The sequence below is a fragment of the Gymnoscopelus microlampas genome, assembly GCF_963454915.1.
Source record: "Gymnoscopelus microlampas genome assembly, chromosome: 7".
Taxonomy (NCBI): Eukaryota; Metazoa; Chordata; class Actinopteri; order Myctophiformes; family Myctophidae; genus Gymnoscopelus; species Gymnoscopelus microlampas.
In genome coordinates, this window is record NC_139944.1 from 11,950,743 (window position 1) to 11,977,947 (window position 27,205).

General features: G+C 39.8%; 3 protein-coding genes across 3 annotated transcripts; all 3 read right to left on the minus strand.

Moving 5' to 3' along the window:
• Positions 1-1,436: 1,436 nt before the first annotated feature.
• Positions 1,437-8,645, minus strand: ccdc174 (coiled-coil domain containing 174). The gene is made up of 11 exons (XM_084062636.1): positions 8,558-8,645; positions 7,571-7,675; positions 7,290-7,390; positions 6,642-6,700; positions 6,197-6,350; positions 5,291-5,389; positions 4,964-5,100; positions 4,629-4,723; positions 4,372-4,522; positions 3,422-3,568; positions 1,437-2,215 (listed from the first exon to the last, which is right to left on the minus strand). The coding sequence occupies exons 1-11, from the start codon at positions 8,597-8,599 to the stop codon at positions 1,587-1,589; spliced, it is 1,719 nt and encodes a 572-aa protein (XP_083918762.1). The 5' UTR covers positions 8,600-8,645; the 3' UTR covers positions 1,437-1,586.
• Positions 8,646-9,983: 1,338 nt separating this feature from the next.
• Positions 9,984-16,799, minus strand: tatdn2 (TatD DNase domain containing 2). The gene is made up of 7 exons (XM_084062951.1): positions 16,777-16,799; positions 15,155-15,461; positions 14,592-15,044; positions 12,731-13,801; positions 12,439-12,566; positions 10,889-11,072; positions 9,984-10,446 (listed from the first exon to the last, which is right to left on the minus strand). The coding sequence occupies exons 2-7, from the start codon at positions 15,449-15,451 to the stop codon at positions 10,306-10,308; spliced, it is 2,274 nt and encodes a 757-aa protein (XP_083919077.1). The 5' UTR covers positions 15,452-15,461; positions 16,777-16,799; the 3' UTR covers positions 9,984-10,305.
• Positions 16,800-22,262: 5,463 nt separating this feature from the next.
• On the minus strand, positions 22,263-26,805 carry vhl (von Hippel-Lindau tumor suppressor). Its single transcript, XM_084062429.1, has 3 exons — positions 26,330-26,805; positions 24,961-25,083; positions 22,263-24,428 (listed from the first exon to the last, which is right to left on the minus strand). Exons 1-3 carry the CDS (start codon positions 26,535-26,537, stop codon positions 24,226-24,228), a joined length of 534 nt encoding a protein of 177 aa, XP_083918555.1. The 5' UTR covers positions 26,538-26,805; the 3' UTR covers positions 22,263-24,225.
• Between the last annotated feature and the right edge of the window lie 400 nt (positions 26,806-27,205).

Consider the following 27,205-nt stretch of genomic DNA (forward strand, 5'->3'; position numbering starts at 1 on the left):
TTTGGCTTTACTTAGTTCAATAATGAACACTCTTCTGCTGCAATAAGTTACCTTTAAAAGTGAGAGAAGAGATGTGAGGTAGCCTAGGCTACTGTGTCTTCTGTCAGGTGGAGATTGGACCGTTGTAATGAACCCTGGTGCAAAACAAATCAGATTAAAGTTTGACACAAAACAATAATCCAGCGATCCACTGACCACTGAATGAACTTGTGATGGAAACAGTCATAGCACAAAGCCTAGAACACATTGTTTTATTATATAAATTATGTTGTAACATCACAACACTGACTGACCACAACTATCAGCAAACGTGTTCCATAACTGCATGGTGCTCATGTAGCCATGTTCCTATTGGACCATGTTCTGCATGTACTGCTTTGGTGTCTGCAGATAGAAGCAAAGTAGTGCTGCTGCTGGTGAATGAGAGCATCCTGTACTGCAGTGGTTCTGAAAGTGGGGTCCAGGGACCCCCAGGCTTCCCCTGAAAGATGTGTGTGAATAGCATCAAAATCAGTTTAACCACTTTAACCCTACAGTGTATACATCGGCTATTTGAAAAAAGTGAATCTACAAGCTCACAAAACAACACATCGTGTTGTGAGGTTGTAGATCTGCCATTTCCAAAAGCTTGATAAAATGTTAACATTTTTGAATATTTTTTAAAAAACAGTATGGGGGGTCCCTGGCACAAAATATTTTCTGATTGGTGTCTGTGGCAAAATACATATTAATTTAGTGTTTCTTGACGTGAAAATGTTTGAGAACTAACAGTCGTGTCTACTCTGGACCCTTGATGGAGTTGGAGAGTCTGCTTTGCTCCTTGGGCTTAAGAAGGAACAGCCCTTCCCACCATGGGTCACAGATCGTCTTGGGAAGCAGGATGTCCCTTTCTGCTCATGCCCAGGAGAGGCTGGCTCTCTGCACCAGAACTTTTGGAGCCTGTGTCACTGGAATGCTGTAACCTTTTCAGGTCTATGTATTCACGTTCATGGCTTCTGGGGTTCAGTGTGTCACAGGCTGGCCACATGAAGCCTGAGCCAGACTGTTCTTTAATGTTTTTGGCTTCTACAGATCAGAAAACTAATTTTCCTCAACAGATACATTTCATACATACCACGTGACCTGAATGAAAATCAAACTAGGCATTTTAAGTCACCACAAGTAGAAACTTTAACATTTGTTAATTAAGCAACACATGCTTTGCCACTTCTCAGTGTGCATAGGCATTGTATTGTGATATAAAATAAATGGCAGACATTCAGCTAGAAAATAAGGCGGGGGGGGGTAACCGGGAGGGTGTTTGTCTACACCCTCCTCAGACGAACAGTAGGGATCGCCACTGACAGGGACTATTCACATGAGAGATTGGCATAACAACAAAATTGTGGAGAGAATGAAAAACAGTTGATCCCATGTCAACACAATACAGAACAATGTTGAGCCAAAATCTCAAAATTTTAATAAGTGTTATAGAACAGAGTTCTTTGATTTCCAGCAAAGAGTAACAAAGAACATGGTAGATACAGTATTTTACTCTCAAAATATATTAAAACTCATCATAGAGGGACAAAGCAAATACTCTGAGATCAAGTGGAGTTCTTATAGAAGGAGAGCATTGCATCCAGATTCTCAGATGAGGTCTGGGGTGGTGCTTGGGCTTCGCTCTCAGGTGTAGGTGGAGGCTGGGGCAGGGATTGGCTCTGCGACTGGGGTGGACACGGGTTAGCGTGCTGAGGGGGGAATCGAGGATACAGGTGAGGTGTTCCAGTGAACTGTGGAGGAGGTGGTGGTGGTGGTGGAAACTGAGGAGGGGGAACCTGGAGGCTGAACGGAGTGAACTTAGGGTACGTTGCTGGCTGGGAAGACTGGGATTGAGGATTTGACTCAGAGGTTGAGGGGGGATTGGAAGAGGGGATTGGAGGAGGCTGAGCCTGTGATGTAGTTTGGGGCTGTGTGGGGGTAGGAGCAGACTGCCCAGCGTGAGAGTCTGAAGGGGCGCTTCGGGGTGGAGGACTTGACTGAGGATCCTCTTTGTTCCCGGTGCCTCTGCGTGGGTCGTTTGACAACTTGAAAGACATTTTGGTCTTATTCTCCTCTCGATCTGTGGGTCGTCTGTGCCTCGCTCCCTTTTCATCAGCGAAATACGCAGTTGGTGGAGCGAATTCTGAATCTCGCTCCGACCGACGCCGGCTCGTCCACTGGCCAAGCAAGAACTCTGAATGACGAAAGGAAAAAGTACGAAGAATTGACATTTGGTAAAGACATTTCAGTTGTGAAGAGAAGAGAGGAATCAGAGGCTTCATTACAACATGCACGCCTGTGTATAAACAGATCTTGGGCCTCATTCATAAAACTTGTGTTGATTCCATACTAAATGTTTATGTGAGCCCACAAGCCAAAATAGCATGTTTTATAAATAGGATTATTTTTGTCTTTTGTGCACACATGTATGCAGTTCTCACTTCATAAATCAGAATTCTGAAACAGATAGTCCCAATCCTTGATTGTGATTGGTTGGTTTCCGTGATAAAACACACATATAATCTACTTCTTAGATCAGCTTGCATCAGTCACACTCACAGGTGCGTTATTTGTCACTACTGTGCGTATCTGTAGCAGAACGAGGTAAGGGGAGCGTTTGTTTTCCTGCACAGGGCTTCTAAGCAACGCCCGTGTGAGGTATATTATAACTCTAAGACAGCGAGTGACTGAGGGTCTTCCGGCGAGGCTCATTACGAAAACAAGCGCTTCCATTCTCTTGTAAACTAGGAAGAGTCTCCCGGCACTGCACAGCTGCTGCAGCTCCACTAGGCTATGGCTAATGGTCTGGACTGGCAAGTTGCTTTTCCTGGTTTGTGCTGTCAGTCAGGAACTACTACTTCTTGTAGTGAATTATTATTAAGAACCGTTTTAATTGGGACGAGTCTATGATTTTCATCATTGCCATATTTGAAACGGTTTTAGAAAAGCAAAAAGCTATGCGAGGTCGCTGTTTACCTTGATTTTACAAGTGGCTGAGAGGGTCTCGGCCAAAGTAAAATCTATGGTCAACAGCGACCTCTAGTGGCGTATTGCTTTATTAACTTGAAAATGTTGGTAACTTCCACTGTCTCCAAACTGTGAGTGTACATGGGTCAGAGTTTCCATAGAGGTGTGCATGTTCTCCTGTCCAGTTAGTTTATATAAATCCCAACTTTTTAACTATCAGCTGTTTGGGCTGGCGTTCACCAAAGTGCAGCTCAAAAATCATTCTTTTGTATTGACAAGAGCAGACAATGACATATATACACTGCTCTGTGGAACAGGGCTAGGGACTCTGGAAAACTAGAGGACATCAAACTATCTTTATGAATATCCACAATTATTTCAGCTTGTCCCTTAGAAAGTTTCAATACCAAGACATTTGAATGATTTAATGTACCTTTCCCTCTGTCCCATTCTCTGACATGGGGAACTCCAGGCTTGGAATCCTTCCTCTCCTGGACCTCCACCTCCACTTTGTTTGATCTGCTGCCCTCTGGAGGCTCCTCTGATGGAGGCAGGGGGCCAATCACATCCTCCTCTTCTTCTAGGAAAGATGACAATACAAAACAATCTCCTATTAACAAACAATTACTAGCAAGCAGGCTCTTTCATATTATCATAGTCTACTGAAATAATATTTATGATACAACTAATAGACAGACACTCCCCCTGTCTGTCTATTTCCGGCCATTCTCCATGTTCCTACAGTTCTGCAGGCAGTTCTGGCCTGGCACGTCCATTCGGTCTATGACCGGCATTACATCAACCTGATTCTTATTTTCTTGTATTAGACTGCTACTTTGCCTTAAACATAATAAATAAGGATAAAGTCATGTCCACCAAGGGTAGTGGCGAAAAACAGTAAAGGCCAATTCATGCTTGGAGCTACAAGTGTCAAACTATGTGCCACATGCCGCAAGTGAAGTCAAAAAAAGAGAAAGAATGTGTCGGAGGACGTCCACCGACGGTGTCACATACCACTGGAAAAGTCTAAGGTCGCAGACACTTCATAAAATGTCACGTCCCTGATTGGTTGGGAACACAGGGTAAGCTACGCTACCACAGAGATGAGCGAGACTACATTCACTTCCTTCAGTTCCTTGTTTAGATGTGTCGCAGACAGTATCAACACGCAAGGCTCGGAAAGTAGCGCGACTCGTCGCTCCAAGCATAAATTGGCCTTAATGGTGGACATGTTTATTTTACAAATGGAACGTTACAACAAATATAGGTGTCATGTTGAAAAAATATAGGTGTCATGTTGAAAATTGTCATCTTTTCCCCAATCCTAGCATCCTTATACCCGGCATATCATAATAGTTATGGATTCATTAATGGCATTCTAACCTTCGCCATCCTCTGCTCCTGGGTCTTCCTCCTCAGTGCCATCCAGTTTAGACTTCTTCATTTTCCTCTGCTTAATCTTTGCCAGTCGGGCCTTAAGTATCGCCTTCCTCTTCTCCTTCAGCTGTTCTCTTTTATTGCGCTGGTCTGTTGTCTGAGGAGAAGTGAATGAGTGAATGTGATCCACGCCGTTTGCAACACACACACACACACACACACAGCAATTAAACATTTTTGTGTTTAAAAAAGCAGCAGCTCACCTGGTCTCTGAGCATGTCCAGTGTTTCTCTCTGTTTTCTACGCTGCTCCTGGTCATGAGAGAAGGCAAAGTAACCCACGCCGAGCTCCCGGGCCTCTGAGATGAACAAAAAGAACAGGAAAATTTATATTCTGGTGGATTAAGTACGATCCAATGCTTTAAACCACATTAACCGCATTTTGGGTATATTTTCAAAAATGCTCACAACACATTGCCCTGTGAAGCGTTATGAGCTTGTAGTTCGTAGTAGTAGTAACTATAAAAAGTAATATAGGGTTTAAGAGGATAAATACAAAAGGTGTACAGAAGATTTTATGGAATTCCTATTAGGCAAACCTTGCTCCCTGATGTCCTCGTAGTGGATTGGTCCTACAGGCCTCTTCATCGCCTCCTCTTCCTCTCTCTCCCATTCCTGCCTCTGCATGTCTCGTCTCATGTCCTCTGACAGTAAGGTCTTCTCAGCCGGGGCGTTTCTGCAGGTAGGGGAGAAATCATATCCAATAAAGATCCATTAACCAAATTAACATATTGGCTACGTTTTAACCACTTTTACCCCGGCGTCCCTATTTTGGGCATGCCGTTAGGCGACAACGTTTTAAAACGTTTTCCAAATTTGTAAACACATTTTCAAAAATAGCTGACAGGTTCTGTCTTCATATTTACATTTTCCCCTTATTAAGATCTTGGTCCATTTTCTGAAATCCAGGAAGGTCTTTCTTCATGCATCTGCGAGATCGTCCCAAAGCATCTACATAGTCCACCCTATAGATAGAGAAAGCAGTAGGACACAATGTTGAATTGAATATTTATATTATGATTAGTAGTATATGGTGAATATAACAATTATATACATGATTAATACGTTAATATTTTCAACTACCGACCATTATGAATACCCTTATTAGCACTTATTTAAATGTATTATTAGATTCCAAAAAGTGGTAGTGGTAGTATAAAAGAACTGTCTTGCCCATGAAATTGTTCATTGTTGGATTACAATGTTCCATTTGCCCCACACCAAACGACATAAGCCAACACTGCCACTAACACATGTTTGGGTGCTTGCATGTCAGGCCTAATACATACTCATTCCCACGTACCAACTATTCTCAGGAAAGGGAGGTGATATAACTACACTGACGTAAATCCCAGCTTCGGAAAGGCGGTCTCAGAACTTTTCGTCGCAACCCGTGCACCACCAGATGCCTTTCCGAACAGTTAGAATGTACTGGCCTTAAGGCTGCAGCATATTTCTTGTGGAAACTGAATGCACTTCTTGCATCGCCAATATTTCCTAAGTAGCCGAAATTACAGCGGATGACAGCATACAGAACATCATGTGTTAAGTGTGTGATTGATAAGAAATTCATATTACATACTGAATGGGTTGGGTCTTAACTAATTGATTGTTCAGAGCTCAAAGCAGAACTGCAGAGTATAAAACCATTTTGCCCACAGAAAATGCATGAAGATATCTCAAATTGTAATGAATGGTCTGATTGCCATAAGACTTCAAGCTTGCCTTCTTTTGTTTACAAGATGTTTAGGGTCTTGCATGTCAGCTCTTACCATTCCTCATTTGGATCCGAAGGGGTTGGGATGGGAGAGGAGCTGATTCTCTCATCCTCTTCTTTCTCACTCTCCCTCTGTGAACGTGTCTCCTTCTGTTTGTCAATGATCTTCTGAGTGAAATCAACCAGGAACAGACCCTCCGTCTCTTCATCTGACATAGAAAACACGTATGATAACGAAGCATAAATTAGGCTTTATTCAGTCAACAAAAGCAACCATTGTGCATTCTAAGCCGGCCAAGCTCTTCAAATGCAGCGTACAACATGTCAGTTCATGGCTTTTATTGATTGATTGATTGAATACTTTATTAGACAGAAATGCACACAGTACGGGTACAGTCATACACTTGAGCTAAAAGGATAACCCAAAAAAGGTCCTGTGGACTTGTTTCCTTTTATCAGGATATATCCACAAACAAGAGCATTACTGATCTTGCACAAACCTGGAAAATCTCCTTTAGTCATCTGTTCATAGAGTCTGGCCTTTTCCTCCAACTTGCGTCTGTCAGAACATAAAAGTAAGTGGAACATTGAGAGATACATTGGCCGTGGTGTGAGCTACAGCAGTATGTTATGACTATCTGTAGGCCTGTCACAATTATTACATAATCGTCTAATCGCAATTATTTGAGATAATCGCAATTATTTGAGATAATCGCAATTATTTTTACATAATCGTCATAATAATTTCCATGTTGGATTTTCAAAAATTGTGGAAATAGCAGATCTACAAGCTCAAAACGCGTTACGTTGTGACGCGCTTTGAGCTTGTAGATCGGCTATTTCCACTATTCATAGTGGATATAAGTGTATAACGTTATTAAAACATCTTATTTGTCATATCGGCCCTGAGCACCTTTTGTTTACGAAGCCTAAACGCCAAACAGAAATGTGATTTGTATCATGTTCAATGCCACACGACAGAATTACATTGTTACTCGCAATTATTTGTGACAATTAATCGGCAAGTAAAATTTACCATCTGTTGATTTCACATTTGTGTAGAAAAAAAAACAGTCGATTTCACATTGAGGCGCCCAGACATCTTAGGTTACCACTCTTCCTGTATCCCTGAGATGTACAGAACTCACCTGGACTGGTCCAGTTTGTTCTCCTCTTCAGTCACCTGCTCTACGTCTTTCTCAGCCCGTGCTGACACCCCTGCGTTCTGTTTGCTCCATACATTAGGCTTCTAAACAGTTCCATGGAAACAGAACATGGTGGTTAAGTTTTCACACACACACACACACACACACACACACACACACACACACACACACACACACACACACACACACACACACACACACACACACACCACACAATCACATCTTATTTAACATGTCTTTCTCATGTCCAGTTTTTAACATACCTTGACGGTGATTTTGGATTTGGAACCAGCCCCATTGTCTTGACCTAGTTTTGCTTGTTTGAATTGTTCCTGCTTCCTGTAGAGTTCAGCTTTTAGATCAACTAACTGTAAGAGAAACACATGTCCACATATTAGAGTTTAAAACACAAATTAGGTTAGTTAGGTTAATATATTGTCATTATCTGCAGTGATGTAAAGTAACTAAGTACATTTACTCAAGTACTGTACTTAAGTAAAATGTTTAGATATGTTTTACTTTACTGAGTATTTTCAATTTTCTGTACTTTTACTTCTACTCCATTACATCTCAGAGGCAAATATTGTACTTTTACTCCACTACAATTATTAGAAAACTTTAGTTACTTACCACTTCAGCCCTATATACATTTCTGCCATTTGAAAATAGCAGATCTACAAGCTCACAATCGTGACGCATTGTGAGCTTGTAGATCAGCTATTTTCAAAAGATTTTCATACATTTGAAAACTTGTGAAATGGGACATTCTGCATAATGAGTACTTTCTACTTTTGGTATTGATTGACGTGCTTTATTTAGTGAGACATCAGACATGAGAACAACGGTACATGGAAGTACAAATTCACAATACAAGGTCTACTAAACTGAAGGCTCATAAAGCACGAAGCTTGTTTAAAATGAGATCCCCACGCACACAAATCATGATGAAATGTTACATTTTGATGCCAATACTTTTGTACTTTTACAGTTTTAAATTTTGAATTCCGGACTTCTACTTGTAACAGAGTATTTCTACATTGATACTTTTAATTAAGTAAAAAATGTGAGTACTTTTCCCACCACTGGCTTAGGTGAATATATTTGTATTATCTGGCTAACGTTAGATAGCCTGTTGGCTTAGCATGCTAGCACTTGCTACTGCACATGATCTAGCCTGACTATAAGATGTATTGTAACAGAATATAACATAATACAATACAGCATGAGGTGAGAAAAGCCTGCTTAGGTACCGATGAAGCAGTCACGTCGAAATACTTCTTCTTTTTGTCCATGTTTGTTGTCAGTGAAACTACAGCATCAACATGTTCTTCTTCTACTTCTGTAGAATAGTGGACTTTCTTCTTCTTCTGTTATTGTTGGATTATGGCATTTCATGGAGCATTACCGCCACCTACTGAGGCTGTATAGAATTGTTCTAGAGTCAAGTCTAAGATCAGGGTAGCATTCAGTGGTGGAAAAAGTACTCACATTTTTAACATTTCAATTAGCCTAATGTTATTCAATGCTGGTTTGGTAATTCCCTCTACCCTCTCATTCCTCACTATTCCAACATGAACCAAAGGCCAGAACCCACAAAAACATATCTATACCATTTTGCTGACTTCTGTGGACTTTCAGCCGCTTATTGTTTATTGACAGATGACAAATGATGGAAATATCTTTCTACTTACTCTGTATGTGTACTTTAACTCAAAGTAAACGTGATAAGATGTTAGGATGTTTGAAGAGAAACAGCAGTCTAGTTTTGTACTCGCTGGCTCTCGGGTTCAAGCCATTCAGTGCAGGCTTCCAGTCTCATTTCTTCCATATTCCAAGATTTCAAATGTCACATTTCCTTTCACCATGACCCAATATGTGGCATTGACCTGATTTTCACAACCAAGGTAATGCTTCTATAGCTTGTTACACCTTTTTAAATACAAGTGGTTGTTGATCCAGAATTGTTTTGAACTATTTTCTACAATTTGCAAAAAGGATGTCATTCCTCCAGATTAAATCCAGTGTCATTCTAAAGTCTACCATGAAAGTTTGTCTAAATGTTATTCTTTCTGTTGGTCACCTTTTAAATCATCTCACCTAGTATTGGATACATGATTACCGTACTTTGTTCTCTCTGCATTCTTTTTATGTGACTATTTACCTTGTTGTTTATTGACTTGAGCTCCTGCAAATTCTTTTTTTCCCACTTGTAAGTCACTCTGGATAAGAGTGTCTGCAAAATGCTTAAATTGTAATTGTTTATTTACAGATATTGGTCAGTTTTACCTGATTTGAAAGAAGCTTTCCCAATGGAAAGCTTCTTGTATTGCTTTTCTTTAAGTCCGGAAAATTTGTGTTCTCTGACCTATAAGTCCTCTCTGAAACAAGGCTTTGATTAGTATCATAGTAAATATGGATCTTGGTTCAGACATGTGTAATAATAATCCACCCAGAATATTATTGTGGTCTATTATTGTCCATCTGTGTGTCATTTTTTAGATTTTTTTTGGGCTATTCAACGGCATGGGATGTGCAATATTTTTAATATACTTTCAATTGGTCACAGAGTAATTAATAAGCAATATGAAAATCTCGTGACCTAATATCGTTTTGAAATGTAGTGCATTGTTCCTGAGCCAAAGAACACACAGATCACACAGATACGACATGAAAGTAAAGTTTTTTTATGTGTGTGTTCTTTAAAAGATCAAACATCCATAAACAAAACTCATCAAAACACAACACAGCAAAACACAACACAGCAAAACACAACAAACTATAACGCTTAAGCAAATAATTAGACTGAGCTGATTTAGCTAAAGAAAACAATGCCCAGTTAGGTTTGCAAAGAAAGTAGTGCTGAAAAGAGATATTACTCTTTTTAAATCGTCCATCTGATATTAATATTTTAATGCAAACATCCTTCCTGTGACAAACTGGACTATTTGTAAAGGTCTAATTTCTCTTTCATTTCACACTGGCTTGTTTGTTGCCATTGTCACAATCCATACAGCTGAACAGTGTTGTGTCGGATGGTGCTCAACACTGTGGCAAAGTCCTCTCCTTTTAGGAGGCTGATCTCACGCAATGTGTGGATGCCCATTCCAGGGTGGGCGACCCGACAGACATTTTTACTAACCTACAGAGAGGAGAACAATGGGAGAATGAGTAAAGCCTGATTTATACTTTGTCGTACAACAAAGTACAAATTAAGCATGAAAGAACAAAAGATTAGGGCTTGCAACTATCGATTATCCTGTTGGTGATTGTTCTATCGATTACCTTTTCAATTATATATCTATTTTAAATATCAACACAAACGTTTTTGAATTGAATGTTTATGATCGACTAAATCGGTTAGTCTGATTAACCACTACATTTTATACTTTGTTGTACAACAGTGTCACACGAAAATAGTGAAAATAGCCGATCTACAAGATGAGCTCATTTTGAAATTCAATTATTTTACCAAAACAATTGATCGTTCAATTAACTGTAGCACCACTAAAAAAAGATAGGTGAAAGTTAAATTAAATAAAGTAAAATGAACAATCTTTTAACCTAGGCTGACATGTTTGTACCTGTCTTGGCAGGAAATAAGGTGAGTCCGTCTCCAACAGGATGCGGTTGAGAGGGATCTTGCGGACAGAATCTCGGGCCTCTGTGGCTCCCCGGTAGGTGATGAGGGCTGTGAAGCCCACACACAGGTTTGGGAACTCCGTCAGGAAGGGTTCAATAACTGGATAACTGTTCGTGAAACAGTGCCTGCAGCAGAAAAGAGCACGAGAAATACTGTAAGCATTTAACAGATGAATGAAATGACTGAAATGAATCTAGCTGTGTGAAATTATATTTCTCAGGGCATTCACTGGGATTTTTGATAAAAGAGAACAATTTATGTTTTAAGTAGAGTAAAGAATACATGATTAGAACATGCTTAAACGTTTGACAATTAAGGTCTAATATTTCTACAATTGCTACAAAACCTGTATATCCTTATCCAGTCATTTTGGGGCATAAACGAAGAAGAAGTTGAAGGATAAAATTAAGTCTGATATTGATGTACCGTGCATGTTCACATCATGAATACTTAACATTTCTGTCCAAAATTTAATATTTTGGACAGAATAGCCAATTTGACATTGAGGTGCCCAGAATGTTCCTAGTGCTCACCTAGCCTATTGACAAAAGAGCAGGCGCAAAGAAAAACGCGATGCGCGTGGAGCTGACAACAGGTACAATGGGTTCATCAGATTACATCAGTATTGCACCACGGGTGGGGCGTATATGCCCGACTTGCATTGTTCCTGACTTGGCCGGTGCCCAAAGGGCGCTGGTCCATATATAAATCATACATTCTATAATGACACGCCCAAAATAGGGGCACACCAGGTTTTAAGTAGTTAATGTAACCGGATCCAGTTCAATTTGATTACTGCGCAATAAAACATTTACATTTTGAATATCGTTGCTTTGAAACTTATTATAAGAGAACTAATTTATCCAACTCTGGGAACAAAATGTCAACATGCATTGTGTGATCTTCATCAATCTTAGTTTGGGTCACTTTAGAGTTAAACAATAAAACACTAAATGTATAAATGTTTATCAGTGTTTGTCACATTATTAGTGTCAGCATTATTATTATCCTTTATAAAATATTTTAGACAACTACTAGCTGTCAGAGGTATAAGTTGACATTTTGGACTGAGGTTAGTGCTAGAGGAAAGGTCATCATGGGGTCATCCTCCAGGAAGAATGAATGCAGTCATGCATGTTAATCAGACCATTACAATTTGAGATATGTTGTATGCAAGTGGAACGTTTGGCTTTTGGGTGGCGCGAATTATGGGTCACCAGGAACAAGGAATGTGCACATAAGCTTTCATGGAAATCTGGCCAGTAGTTTTCATGATATGTTATTTGGGATAAAATTGTTGGACGGTATTTAAAAAATATATAGAAATAGATAGATAATAATCAAATCAATGTCTGAACTAAATATTGATTTCAATAATGTATTCATCAACCACTAAATTGACCATGTTGTTTTCAACTGACTAGACAATGAATGTCGCTTTCTCTTATTAATTAACCCTCCACCCATGCTAAACCACAGCAAGAACACAACCTGTGAATTTTGTAGTCCCGCGGAACACACTTCTTCATGATCACAAGCAGGTCATCATCCGCATCCCTACAGTGGATCACCAGAGGTTTCTTCATGGCTACGGCCAGTTTGAGTTGACGCTCAAACACCTCCAGGGGGCATCAAAACAGAAAGTCAATTATATCGCATATCAGCCCATTTAATTACAACAGATTACAAATGACTTTTATGGCTACTAAATTCTATTTGGCAATAAGATAAACAGTAATTAATCAAATAGGCTTTAGCCAATTTCATTCATTTATGATCTTACCACTTTCTGCACGGAGGAGTCAGTGGAGTTTTTGTGGGAGTAGTCCAGGCCCATCTCTCCAAATGCCACAGCTTTAGGATGTCGCATAGCCATGAGTATACTGCGCTCATGGATGTCCGAATAGTCCTTGGCAAAATGGGGGTGGCACCCAAATGCGCCCCAGACCAAGTCCTCGGACAGTAACCCTTCCCACAATGCATCTTTTACCATGACTCGTGGGTTGCAGAAGTCTGCGATGCAGCCGTGGAACTCTGCAGGAAAGCTGCTCTGGTACAGACTGCGGAAGCGGCTAAAGGTCCCACGGAAGTCTAGTTTACCGTACAGCATGTCCAGGTGACAATGTGTGTCTATGAAACCAGTCTGGCCCTGGGCGAGATCACTGATCCAAATTGGCTCCGAGCCTTCAGACATTCTTCTTTTAGGATTTCCACACTTATAGGAAGGTGTGGAGGGGTGCAGCCTAGCATGTACACTATCCGAGTGCCTGCGTGTATAGGTGTCTGACCACGTGTACAGGGGAGAAAATTGATTGCTGCATAAAGTAGGGGTTGTTGATGTAGATGCTCGTGCTCTATTTGTGTAAATAGGTAAAGCAAATGGGTCCAGTAAGGAGTCACTATTGCTGGGGGATTGATGGCCCTCCCTGCCAGTCCTGGGTATCTTGAAAGGGTCACTTTCGGGAGTACGAGTGGGCACAGGTGTGATCGTAGATTTCTTTGTAATAGAGACTGTCCTCCCTGACTTTGGGGAAAGCAAACTTGCGCCATCAGTTGTTGCCTGGGTGTCATCTGTAGACCATTCTGAAGATGAAGAGGAGAGAGAGGATCTTTGAATCCCCTGTGTATTCACAGGAGAACTGCTGTGGTTCCAGCTTTTTGTGTATTGGTTCTGGGTTCCTGTCACAGAGGAGACAGGATTTGGCACATGCACAAGTGCACGTACGTATTCTGAGGCTTCAGACTTTTTATTTTCCTTTGGGCTGGAAGATTCGTCTTGGGAGAAGGTCTTCGTTAACACAGGGTCCTCATCATCAGACCATTCAGGTGAATTCCCTCCTTTCAGCACCACACTCTGAAGAGACACAAATGATAGAAAGTACTTTGATACTACGGAATGATAGCAACTTCTGTCATTTCAGGAGTGAAACATTGACACACTTGATTATCCCATGCCTAGACATTTTAAACATCAGAAGAGGTGATCACTGAATCACAGATATTTGGATTTTTATACTTAAAGCTACCATTCTCCCAGGAATCAATTTACAATATGTTGTTTGGATGATGTAGTCGTTAGCTGTTGATTCCCCCCATTTTTTAATTATTCTTATACGTGTATACAGTACAACATTGAGTAGTCTGACTCTGTAGTTTACTGTTTTGTAATACTGTCACTGTTTTATTGTATTTCTGTCTACAGCTGCACTGCACGCTGATGCCTGAATGGATAATTGAATCATTGTGGGGCTCCATAAATTGAGCTGCAACCCCATTTATGCCCACTGTGAATATCTTTACTAAGTTTACCCTGAACAAAATGAACATGTCTGCTGTTTTCTGCTTAAATATTCTGTATTAACTTGAATTTTACTTTATTTTCTTTTACAAATGCTGTTTATTTGTTTTCCTTTAATGTATTAAAATGCTAAATGATAATGTAGCAAATATAAAGGCAACAAAGTTCTGTGTTGGATTACCAATCTCAAACTAGTTTCAAGAGACTAAAAGTTTTTTTTTTTTTTGGGTACTCAAATACCTAACTATGCATTGGAAAATGTCAAGTACAGTGTACAATGTATATGGTGAGTCAGAGTCTGTGGGCTAAAAGTGCAAAAGCTTACAAGGCATTATGTGGAACATACCCGTGTGTCCGTTTTAAGGTCTGTTTTGTCATCTTCACTTCCTGTGTCCTCGAACATCAGCGAGCAACCACATCCGTCGAAGGTTGCGCCATCCTCAGATTCACTGTCAGGTTGGGGTGAGCTTCTCAAGACTTCCCTGTCATCTGCCTTTGAAACAGACACCTCTGCCGCCACCACCGGTGAGGAGCTCAGCTGTGGAGCTACCTTAGAGGGAGAAGGACTGCTAGTTCTGCTACTGGTGCTGGGGATAGGGGTACGGAGCCGTGCTTTCCCTCCTTGGCCAATGGCTGCAGTCAAGGCTCTCAAGTAGATGGCCTTTTTTCCATCTTCTGGTGTCCTGTTCTTCTTCTTCGATATGAAATGGTGAGATGTAGGAGTTGATACTTCTGTAGGAGTTGATACTTCTGGAGTCTCTGAGGACTCTGGCCTCGATGTGTTGTCCATAGGTTCTCCCTGACAAGAGTTATGATACCAAGTGACTGATGGGAATATTTAACAATATGTAAGAACACAATTAGTGGAATTGATCTTAGGTGGGAAATGTATATGGTGTATATATTTACCTCGGAAGGACTGAGTGCGCTAAAATGTTTTCTGGAGAGCTTCTTCAGTTTGATTCTACGTGCGGATGTGCCATCCTCATCAAGATGCTCTGCCTTTCGCTTGGGTGTGTCTAGGCTGAGTGTTCCGAGGGTAACAGATCCTGTAGACTCATTAAGTCCAGGGGAAGGTTGGGGTGAGCTACTCCAGCGAATAGGCGACGGCGTACAGGGGACATCATCACTGCTCTGAAGAGTGGAAGAGCTGGGTGTTGTGCATTTCCAGACTTCAGACTTCAACTTCTTTCTGTTGCGATCCATGTTACAGATCCTAAAGAAAAGAAGTTTAAAAGAAAGAAAGAAAATCGGTGTGCAAGTCAATATAGAGATTATATTATGTACAAGAGTAGATTCTACAGAGGACTACTAGTCTAATTAACTGACAAACTAAAACATTTTAACTCCAGAAACTGCTCTACAGTTTAGGGGACTTTTGCTGGATGGTTATCATGAACCCATGATGAAGATAAACAAGTTACAACAATCAAGCTCTTGCGTGAAAATGGTAGGTCAACAATTTAAGGGGAATTAAGTGTCATTAAAACAATGACAACTAGAGTAAATTAGAGTAGAATCATGTTTACTTGCGTGTCAGTGCATCATGGTACCATTAGTGGCCAGGTGCGTGTTACACTCATGTAGGTCCGGGCTGCGCACTAAATAGTTCCTTCCTACTAAATAATGTCCTCTCCAGACTCCATCACCTGCTTAAGACTATCCCCAGAATGGCTGTGATATTAATATTACAGCCATTCGGCCCAAGACGGACCCCCAAAATGTTAATTTTCAGGCATATCAAAATGTGCCCGTAAAAGTGATACCCCCATAGAGTCATAAAAAGGATAAGACAAAGTTAGATTCGATCAGTGCCGCAGGTAGCCATGAATCACACGACGTTCGTCTGTCATTATACCGTCATGGATGAACTTCAACCTGGTGTTTGTATTTTCTCCCTTTTTGGCCCGTACATCTACATCAACGTTCAGATTTCAAATATTAAGTGTTTACCCCATGGCCACGGATGTTACAATTATGCTCGGGCCCACAGAAGTACCCGTATATTCCGTATTGTTCAATAAAAAGCATTTTAATCCGATCGGTGGCCATTTTCTAATAGAGTTATAATGTACCAGAGTGCAGTACACCTCCCAACCGATAGGGTTACGTAGCTGAAAGCACATGGCAAAAATGGCCACCGATCGGATTAAAATGCTTTTTATTGAACAATACAGAACATACGAGTACTTCTGGGGAGCCGTACATAACTGTAACGTCCATGGTCATGGGGTAAGCACTTTATATTTTAAATCTAAAGGTGTATGTAGATGTACTGGCCAAAAAGGGAGAACGTGCAAACACCAGGATGAAGTTCATCCATGACTGTCATGATGTGACAGTCATGTATCAGGGATATACCGCAGGAAGAGTTTACAAACTCAAGCGTACATTAATTTCCATCCAGCCAGGTCACGAAAGGAAACGGTATACGTTTGGCCGTTCAATGAATCTTCATTATCTTTATGTGGAATATCGCCATATCACACTTTAACTTATGCATATAAAACCTGTTGAACGTGGAGCCTTACCTTCAGCAGTCCAGACACAACGCAGAGGATACTGCTGCTGCTTCCACGTTACTGAAGACAACACGTGACTCAGAATCGAAACCTACAGTACAGTCCAAAGTTCAAAACCATGTTGTTGTTTTTGTTGTTTTTTAAGTCAGAGGGTTAAACTGACAGGGATAGAACTGTTTATTACTCTCCCACAGCTATGGCAATGAATGATTAAAGGGCGAACAACGTCTACAAATTTAGATATTTATTTGATTACGATCCTCTTAGATAGAGCATGAGCAAACATGCAATGCACATTCTAATACAGAATACAAAGCAACAATAACAGATGCATGGTTGATAACATTTACGACGAACGCACTTTTAATTCATGTAATTCACGTTTCCAGTTCTATGTCTACCAGAATCCACTAGATGGCAGTGTTGCGTTGCGTCAGACCGTGTAAAGCTGACCCCTAAGCTGAGAGAGAGATGAAGCAGGGACCCACACACTACATATAACATTATGTTACTGTTTAAGCCTTTTGACTTGTTTGACAGCATTATCATCAGTGTTGGATTCATGTTAATGTGTATTTTCAGACAGTTAACTTAAACCCTAAATACCCCCTACACCAAACCTCTTTGCCAAAAATAGCCGATCTACAAGCTCATAACGCAGAGGCGTGTAGCTTGTAGATCTGCTAATTTCTGCAAATGTTCCCCTCTAGAAGGAATTCTAGGGTTCAAGTTGTTACTGTAAAATAAAAGTTCCTTTCACACAAACATTTGGTGGCCCCCCTGTACTAACTCTGAGGACCGGACCCCCTTTTGAAGCATTGAGCTGCACTACTGTATTTCCATGCAGATACAACAACCATATTGGCAATTGGTAATGCTGTTCAATAACCACTTTCCATAGAAAAGCCAACTCTCTGCAGGCAAAGGATAAAAATATATGATGTGAAAAAGAAGAAACACAATTAGACAAACACAATTTGTCTATGGAAGGAAGGAAGGCAGTCTTGTCTAAATTTTGTAGTTGTGGAAACCACAATGTATTCCCGGAACATTTTTGTGCTAAATGGATGTTTTATGTCCCATTTGTCCTGCTACAGTGGTGAAAAGGTAATGGGGTTTTATGTCCTCCGGGTGTGCAATGAATAAATAGACGATGATATTGTAAAAGTACTGACAGAAGCACTGACACATTTAAATCTGCAAATATTTCACCACTATGTTCTCAGAGTCTTGGTAATCCTAGACATGTCTTGTAGCTTCCTAAGGTGGACGCATGACCTGAAAAGTAACACCAGTATATTAGTCACCTTACATATGATAGTACAGTAATTGTATCTATCAGTATTTATAAAGTATTAGCACATCCATCAAATGTATAACCCGACTTAGAATAATACACATTTCTATATGCCATATCCTGATATGATATCCTATTCTTTGCCATGTGTGATAAAAGGGACATGGGGTGATATAAACTAAGCTGCCGTATCTTACCTATCATATGGCAGAAGACCAATCAGCACAACCTAAAGCCTTATCTTTGGCTGCTTGGTAGAGCAGTGGTTCTCAAAGTGGGGTCCGAGGACCCCCAGGGGTCCTTGAAGGAGTTCCAGGGGCGCCCCCAGCTAAATGATTGATAGTTAGGAACCAAGTAGACCATCATGGCTCTGTAACTCTGAGAGCGTACAAATGGAATGGTTCCATTTGTATATGGGTCCTTGAAATACAAAACAGTTTGAGAATCACTGAGGTAGAGTACTGGTATTAGAAACCGTGTAATTGTGTTTGAAAGGATCCGCACTCACATATGTGTTTTATATGAAAGATCCTAGCCAGGTTGTGGCAACAAGAGCCTGAGCTTGCATGCTTCACAGTAAACTCCTGGCATTCATTTAACTCTGAGAGTTTAAACATGGGCCTGTCAAGCATCTTAGGGCTCAAGCTAAATTAACACTGACGCTATTTCTGTGTTGCTCACATTTTGGGGCTTTCTTCTCCATAAGCCAATAGCAGAAGTCCATCCTGGCACGGTCATTGTATTCATTCCTGTACTGAGGCATATTTTGAGTTGAGGAGCTAACTCTTGGAGTGGTTTGGTACATAGCTGCAGGAAAAGAAAAACATCATTACAAAGTATCTTAATCATACCCATAGGGTTTAACCACATTCAACCTGTTGTCCCTATTTTGGGCATGTCATTACTGTCATGTTCAAAATGAAAAGATCAGTTCTTTTCTCATGTGACATATGACAAAGTATAATACTAGCTACGGCTAGTGAAAATGTGATATAAGTGAGAATACCTGGCCCAATGGAAGGGATCAAACCATTAGCTGCAGTCTCAGTAGTGGTACCTTGACCTAGGGGGGGAAGGAGACAGGTGCCTGTCCACCTTATAACACTTCCACCCTTTCCACAGGCTTGAGCGTCTACAATATGGGAGTCCAAAAACATTTATATCAAACACTGGGCCACCAGCACAGGATTTTTCATCAGCATAAGTGTCTCTGCATAAGTGTAAGCTAAAATGACGTAATCGCAATATATTTTTTACATAATCGTCATAATCATTTCCATGTTGACAAATTCATATATTTCAAAACATTTAAAAGAAATAGTGGAAATAGCAGATCTACAAGCTCAAAACGTGTCACGATGTGACGCATTTTGAGCTTGTAGATTGTCTATTTCCACTATTCATATAAAGTTATTTTATTGTGTAAGTTATTTGTCATATCTTCCCTGTGCACCTTTTGTTTACAAAGCTCTATGGGATATAATATTCCCATAGCATTCATTGTTATAGTGTTCACTAACAAGGGTCTCCCTAGTAAACAGAAAATACATTTTCAGGTTGGTACTCTGTATACCAATTTCATCCAATCAGGAGAAATAACTCATACAGGGCACTGAATGAAGAAGTGAAATTTGAACGGATGAAGCAAGAGAACGAGCAGACAAAATAGGAATTGGAACACTATAAAATTGAAGCTGATAAAACCTATGTCCAGACCATAGACTCCACCCACTCGACTGAGTGGACTGCTTCTAGTCTGCATTCGGTCTGATATTAGGCTGAAGATTCTCCCTTCTGATTGGATGAAATTGGTAACCCACCTGAAAATGTATTTTCTGTTTCCTTTAACAGCTGGAGACTGGAGAGAGAAAGACTGACCAAACACATTATAGCAATGAACTATCAGAATATAACAGAACTAATATCACTTTACAGCATTGTTTCTTCTTTAGGGCACTAATGCAACAGACCTATGCCATAGCTATATGTCCGTTTTGCAACGTCCATCATAACACATTGATTAGCTGCCTCTGTGACTACAGCTATAGTGTGAGTTATCATTTGTGATACTCAAACCTCCTTCTCCCAGTGCAAACCCAAGAAACACCACCAACAAAGACTCTAAATCGTATGCTAAATATATTGTACTGAAAAGGTCTTTGAACGCATTTGGTGCTGCTTTCATGGAATAGTACAATACATTTGTCATATTCCTGTATCCTGTGGTCGTATAAGATTTTTACAAACCTTTTCCTGTCAATAATGCTGCTGGAAGTGACCCTAAAGAAGTTGGTACCTGAGTGGAAATAATGGAATACATTATAAGGTTGACCAGGCAGCTCAGGCACATAAGAAATGTTTTTTTTACCAACTGGATGACAAACTGAGACAATCTACAAAACTTCCAAAAATGAAGAATACAATAAACAGCACAGACATCCTCACAGCTCAATTTGCTAGACTATACACTTTGAACCAGGGGTCTTTAATGTTTTTCAGGCCAAGGACCCCTTAGCTGAGAGAGATGAAGCAGGGATGCTACATACAGTACATATTGTATAACATTTTTATGCATATTAAGCCTTTTCATAGATGGCTTGATTTGTTTGACAGCATCTACTATGTTGAGTACATTTATGTTTAGTGTTTATTTGTTTATTTATTTGTACAAATTATCTTTTCTATTAATATGTTGGATTGATGTTACTAACATTAATCCATGAATGACAATTCAGACATTTAACCACTTAACCCCTCAATACTTAGTCAAGTTGACCTTTCTGTACTTGGTCTGCTCTTTTTTCCATCTACACATCAAACCTCTCTGCCAAAAATACAAATACAAGCTCACACGCGAGGCGTTGTGAGCTTGTAGATCGGCTATTTCCCCTAATAATAGGGATGCTAGGGTTCAAGTGGTTAATGTAAATTAAATAAATATAATAAATACATGATCCTATCACACAAACATTTGGCGGGCCCCTTGTAGTAATTCTGATCACCCCCTGTTGAAGACCCACGCTTTACAACCAGGCAATTTGCAGGAGATCAACGTGGCTTTCTCCTCCAACAAGGTCTGGCCTAATCTCAACTCAAGGTGCTCTGGTCTCCTGCTTAAATACACCAGACTACTGAGATACCAATTAATATGTCACAGAAATTATTCAGCTCGATCCCAATAATGCACTTAAATTTGCTTTTCCTCCAAAATACAACAACCTCCAACTATATCACACATGGCACATTACCCAGAGCTCAAATCGAATAATTTTGACGTGCAACAGCGGAGAGGCGCTACAAACGTTTAAATTCCTTTTAAATAAACAAATAGTAAAATAAAGAACTCCATCGTCTTTATCACGTTTGTTAAAAATGTATTGTACTTGTTTAGATAATGAATGAGACATACATTACACTATATACCCTGTGAGGAGTGGGTTTTCATTTTAGCTACTGGTCTTCTTACCATTGTTTTCATTTTGGCCCAGTGGTCTGTGTGGAGATGTGGAGACATCACTGGGTTACCTCTTGACCAAAACGTCATGCTGTTGAAGGATATCAAATACTGAATGTCGCCTGAATGTGACAGTCATTTCTCCATCTACAAAATTCAATGAAATCATATAATAACTGCATAAAATGAAGTAAAACCTCTAGATGGTAACTCACTGCTGTTGCCTGAAGGGACTTGAGCTCCAAGTGCTCTTCTTTTCTCCAAATGACATGTTTGTACTTCAACTAGCTAGCCGCCTCACACAGGAAAGGATAGATTGCGTTTCTTTGTCGCTAAGCAACAGTTGAACAACAGTATACCTTCTCTGGCAATAGGAAAGTCGGATACAATTGAAGACACAGACATGAAACACTTACAGTAGTTCTCTGGATCCTTGCCAGTGTGATTCCATGGCTGGGGAACAGCGTGGGTCCAAGTTTATTTCTTGTCCACTACTTATATTCACAAACACTGCAACAGAAAATCATCTGGGATCCAAATACAATTGATGTTGCAACAACATACTAGTCTAAACCATTCTACAAATTACATGGTTTAAAATGTGGGCAATTTGCTATACTTGTATACATGTTTTATTTGGCACCAACCACAGAATAATTAATGAAATGGCTGAGGCTAGAGGAAAGCTGAGAGGGACAGTGATTGGGGGAGACAGATTAAACAAAGTCTAGGATGCAAAAAAACAATGCAACATAACATTTAGGGTATGACTATTTGTTCTGTTTGTATTTATTGTAGGATAACTTATCTGGCATTTCCAAAGAATATGTAGTTACAGTACTGGCAACTAACGGTTTGGTGGCTGACAAAATAATATAAAAATAACTTTTGTTTATATAATACATACATAATTAACAACTTGAAGAAATATCAATACCAGACATTAATTACAATGGTTATAGAAGAATAAAATAAAGATGTGGAACTGGTAACAACTAAATTAAGTCTTTCAAGATATGACACTGTTTTTGCAAGCCCACCCCAGCTAGTAGTCTATTTCTGGGAATAAACTTTGCATTGGCTAGGTTGAGGATCTTTGATTGTACCCCAGGTCATAACTGTTTGGCTGCTATTTAACTACGTCTACGGTAGTCATATTACGTGTACTGTGAATGCAGAACAATGTGAGATTCTAATGATATCGATACAGCTACTGAGTTGATTAATCAATGTTGAATTCTAGATAAAATATGAATGTAAAAATAGGATCTAATCTTCAAAACACTGAATTAGATTGTTTTAATGCTATATTAAAAAAGGCACAATTGGGCAAATTTAGAATAAAAATAAATGTACAACTGACTGCCATGTTAGAATAGCTTTTTTGGGTGTGTGTGGTAATTAGTAAGACCTTTACAGGTAACCTTACTCTTGAAGCATGACGGTGCTTGCAGAAGGCAGGAGGTTACCACTGTCACCCAGTAATGTTGATGTTTTGGGAGACACACAGCTAGCGTCAAAACATAAACGCTGTTCCTTGGCCCATGCCAGACAATCCAACTTTGAAGCTGATGTTGCTCCATGCCCAATTGTTTTATTACCATCGTTGTACAATGGTGAATGAAAGTGGTGTTACGACACCAGTAAAAATAGCTCCTCTGTGGTTTACCTCTGTGTGGTTGACTTGGCCAAACAAGGGTGTGAGCCAGAAAAGTTGAACAGCTTGCCACCACCGCAGTGGCATAGCTGACATTGTGTGTGCATGTAAACAATGACCCTGAAGGGACCCTGAGACAGTGATTATTCTGCACAAAATAGCTAACATATGGAAAGGTCTTCTGAGGTATCCTACTGTATGAAAATAACAACATCAGACCTACATGTCACACACATTGTCCTATCAAAAATATCACTGATAAGATACACACTTGTAGCATCTCCAACATGATCAGCAATATGTGGCACATATCTGCCCTTATTACACAGGACAAGTCAGAGAATGCATTCATTATCCTGCTTTGTTTTTGTAATTGTAAGGACTGTAAAAAAGAAAATGCCTTGGTGCGTCAGTATAGCTACATATTGGAGTAGAATGAGGCAAAAATGGGTGTTTATTGTTTTTCGCACATTCGACTTTAGGGAACTTGCAAGGAATCTGCAGTGTCACAGCCAGGAAGATACTGTAGGCAACTTGGCCAAAAGGTTCCGTCTTTTTTCAGTGTCCCAAAAATAATAAAAAATCTGAAGTTGGTGATTACAAAATGATTAGACATAATAAATAACTATTGCAATTCAAACACACCAGAACAGCTCTTCTGGTTATGGATACACAAATTTGGTCTGCTACAGTATGTTCCAAAATAAGTTAGTAGTACACAGTAAAATCTAGAGTGTTGGGCCCATTTTCACTTTCAGTGTTAGGGTGCACTTTTAGACTCTTAGAGTTAAATTAACACTCCAGATTTTATTATGTAGGTAGCCAAACATAAAGCTATCTAAAATCTACCCAATGGAAATATAGTTTCATCTCGCTTTGCTTTTTAAGAGTCTGTGAGATAAGTGTCCGCATTACCAAGGGCACAATATTGTCATTATTTAGGATCCCCATTAGTTATGACCGCAGTAAGAACTATTGTTCCTGGGGTCTCCTAGACAAGACATTTAAACATCAATTTATGGACAATCCACTGAGTCTCTTTGTAATGCATCATGTGTCCTCTTGGCCTTGCATTTCCACTTGCATGTTCATGTGCTGGACCACTTGCATGTTCATGCGCTGGAGGTCTTTCAATGCACTCGGTTGATCTTCCAGGTCCTCATGGAGAGACCGTGCGATTTCGAGACTCCTGTAGTCCTCTGCTCGGACCAGATGCCGAACAACCTGGAGAGAACGTTCTTTGAGGCTGTAAACTGTAAAAAACACAAATCTTGATTTAACAATGTTTGTATTAATTTATCTACATTGGAATCCCCATTAGCTAACACTGTGATGTTACCAATACCTAATCTTCCTGGGGTTCGAGACATCAAGTCTGTTCTCCCAGTTTATAGCTGTATTGACCTTAAACTTGCTGAAAATCGCAAACTCACCTATTTAGGGATTGTAATTACAAAAACATGTGAAGCCCCGTTTGATGCAAACTTCACTGATAAACTTATAAACCGTATAGAATTTTGAAACATTGCCAATCTCCTTACTGGGTAAAACATACCAATATTTATCACCAAAAACTTCTTAAAAAAACAGAGCACCATTTTTCCCCATTTGTCTTTGCTTCGCGTTTATGCTTTGAACGTGTGACCTTAGTACTGTCTTTTTTTCATTGCTTAAGTTTGAAAATCAATAAGAAATATTTGAAACGAAAATTGCAACCACTACAAAGTGTATAGGCTTGTGTTTGACAATCTATGCACAAATGAAAAAGTAACAATATACACTCACCTGGTAATGTGATACTGGCGATTACAGCTTGCCCATCCTGTGTTGCCCTGGGAAGAAACAATGCTTTGCAATTCACCCTCAGTGGCTCATCGGTCATTGCGTCACGGAACATCCATGGGTGGCCTAGAGATGCACATGGTAGACAGGACATTAATAACACAGAATATTACAAACACAACTATAGCTACTGACATACAAACAAGGTTAGAAATTAGAGTCCAAATGGAAGCAAGCACATACCAACAAATTGTTTTTCCAGGTGCCGAACAACAATACGTACATTGGAGAAGAAGGAAGGGAAGTTTTGCACACTGATTCTCAGCGCCCAGTAGAAAATGTATTAGGCAAAAAGTATAACAACGTTGTGACCACTGCAGTCGAAACGTTGTTACACATTTTCTACTGGGAGCTGAGATACAGTGTGCAAACTTCCCTTCCTTCTTATACAAATAAGGTTACACATGATTGTCATTAAATTCCTGACCATAATATTGATTTTATTCCTAACCCCAAACACGCGCGCACACACACACACACACACACACACACACACACACACACACACACACACAGTTTGTTTAGAATGGCTGATATTCTATACTTTGCATGTATTCAGAATACATGCAATGTATGGAATATCAGGGTTAATTTACAATTAATTGAATACAAAGGACCCCAATGGAAACAAGCCATAGTGCTTTCTTGGCCTTGAGTATCCTTTCAGCATCCTTTTGTATGGAACTGGACCTCTGTGCTTTTTTTTGCAAACGGTTAATAAAGTATTCAATCAATCAATCAATCAATCAATCAATCAATCAGCCAGCCATTCTAGGGTTACCATACTGTACGTGCTCCATTGTGTGTGGACAGTGGTGTAAAGTAACTAAGTACATTTACTCAAGTACTGTACACTTTTGAGGAGTTTTTACTTTACTGAAGTATTTCCGATTACTTCTACTCCACTACATATGATCAGAGGCAAATATTGTACTTTTACTCCACTACAGTTATTTGAAAACTTTAGTTACTAGTTACTTTGCAGATATAAATTGTTACATTATGAGACATACATTGTCCACTTTAGCCCTATTTTAAACCTAGACTATTTGAAAATAGACGATCTACAAGCTCACGACGATGCAACGCGTTGTGAGCTTGTAGATCTGCTATTTTCAAACATTTTTGTACTTTTGGACTTTAAGTACATTTTGCTACCAATAATTCCGGACTTTTACTTGTAACAGAGTACTTCTACATTGCAGTATTGATACTCTTACTTAAGTAACACATTTGAGTACTTTTCTTTTCCCACCAATGCGCCATACAGTAAGTGCTCCATTGTGTATGGATGATGACAGACAGTGTTTACCCTCAAATGTGTTCATCTTCCTCCCTGTCCGTGGCCTCAGATCCCCATACGAATGGAGCTCTCCTCTGTAATCGATCCACATGGGTCGCACTGTGCGGGGACTGTGGTTACAGATCACAGCCTGAACCGGCACTTGACTGTCCAGGGATCGGATGAAGTTCAGTGGCCGACGTGGCTGCTCTCCTTCTTCTGGATCCTCCTGGGGCATCGCAGCCTGTGCAGTGGATCACTTCAGGAGAGATAACGTTAGTTAGCTGTCTGGCTAACTGGAAGTTATGGCTAAACTAAAGATTAGAGGTAGAGCAGTGAATAAGTGTCTGCTTTTCTCAACCAATCAGACCAATTATGTCAAAAGGACACCGTTTAGTTGTCAGCTTGTGCGCATAGAAACGTGAAGTAAATAAAAAACATATGGATGATCATATATATATATTATGTAAGCTAAAGATCTTGCTGTTGTTTACCCTTTTCGTCTGGTCTATTTACATTCTTCTGTCTTCCTGCTGGAAGTCAGTGTTGCCAGATTCTGCGAGAGAAATAAGCAACCCGGCATATGAAAACAAGCCAAAAAGAAGCTCACAATGCGTCAAACTCTTGCAATAAAATGTGGAATATTTTGAAAGGATTTTTTAAAAAACATTCTAACAACACAAATGCTCCCTGGCATGTTCATGAAAATATTTGAGAACGACTGGTTCAAAAAATAATAATAAAAACATTGGAAGCAAGCCTAAATAAGCAAGTACACTTTAGAAACAAACAAGCCCAAAACAACGCAACCCGAAACTACCAATTTTTACAAGAAACTTTACAGAAAAAGAAGCCCAAAGTCGCTTATAATAAGCCGACATGGCAACGCTGCTTGTTACATCAATC

What these genes read in the sequence shown, in the direction of transcription:
- ccdc174 (XM_084062636.1), bottom strand. Translation starts at nt 8,599, where the DNA reads ATGGACAAAAAGAAGAAGTATTTCGACGTGACTGCTTCATCG. An exon ending in CGAGGACATCAGGGAGCAAG is followed by an intron (nt 4,724 to 4,963) that starts GTTTGCCTAATA and finishes TGTTCATCTCAG; the next exon opens with AGGCCCGGGAGCTCGGCGTG. An exon ending in AGAATGGGACAGAGGGAAAG is followed by an intron (nt 2,216 to 3,421) that starts GTACATTAAATC and finishes TTCGTCATTCAG; the next exon opens with AGTTCTTGCTTGGCCAGTGG.
- vhl (XM_084062429.1), bottom strand. Translation starts at nt 26,537, where the DNA reads ATGCCCCAGGAGGATCCAGAAGAAGGAGAGCAGCCACGTCGGCCACTG. An exon ending in GAAGATGAACACATTTGAGG is followed by an intron (nt 25,084 to 26,329) that starts GTAAACACTGTC and finishes GTGCATCTCTAG; the next exon opens with GCCACCCATGGATGTTCCGT. An exon ending in CGCCAGTATCACATTACCAG is followed by an intron (nt 24,429 to 24,960) that starts GTGAGTGTATAT and finishes TGTTTTTTACAG; the next exon opens with TTTACAGCCTCAAAGAACGT.
- tatdn2 (XM_084062951.1), bottom strand. Translation starts at nt 15,451, where the DNA reads ATGGATCGCAACAGAAAGAAGTTGAAGTCTGAAGTCTGGAAATGCACA. An exon ending in GCGCACTCAGTCCTTCCGAG is followed by an intron (nt 15,045 to 15,154) that starts GTAAATATATAC and finishes AACTCTTGTCAG; the next exon opens with GGAGAACCTATGGACAACAC. An exon ending in CGGGACTACAAAATTCACAG is followed by an intron (nt 11,073 to 12,438) that starts GTTGTGTTCTTG and finishes TTTCTGCTGCAG; the next exon opens with GCACTGTTTCACGAACAGTT.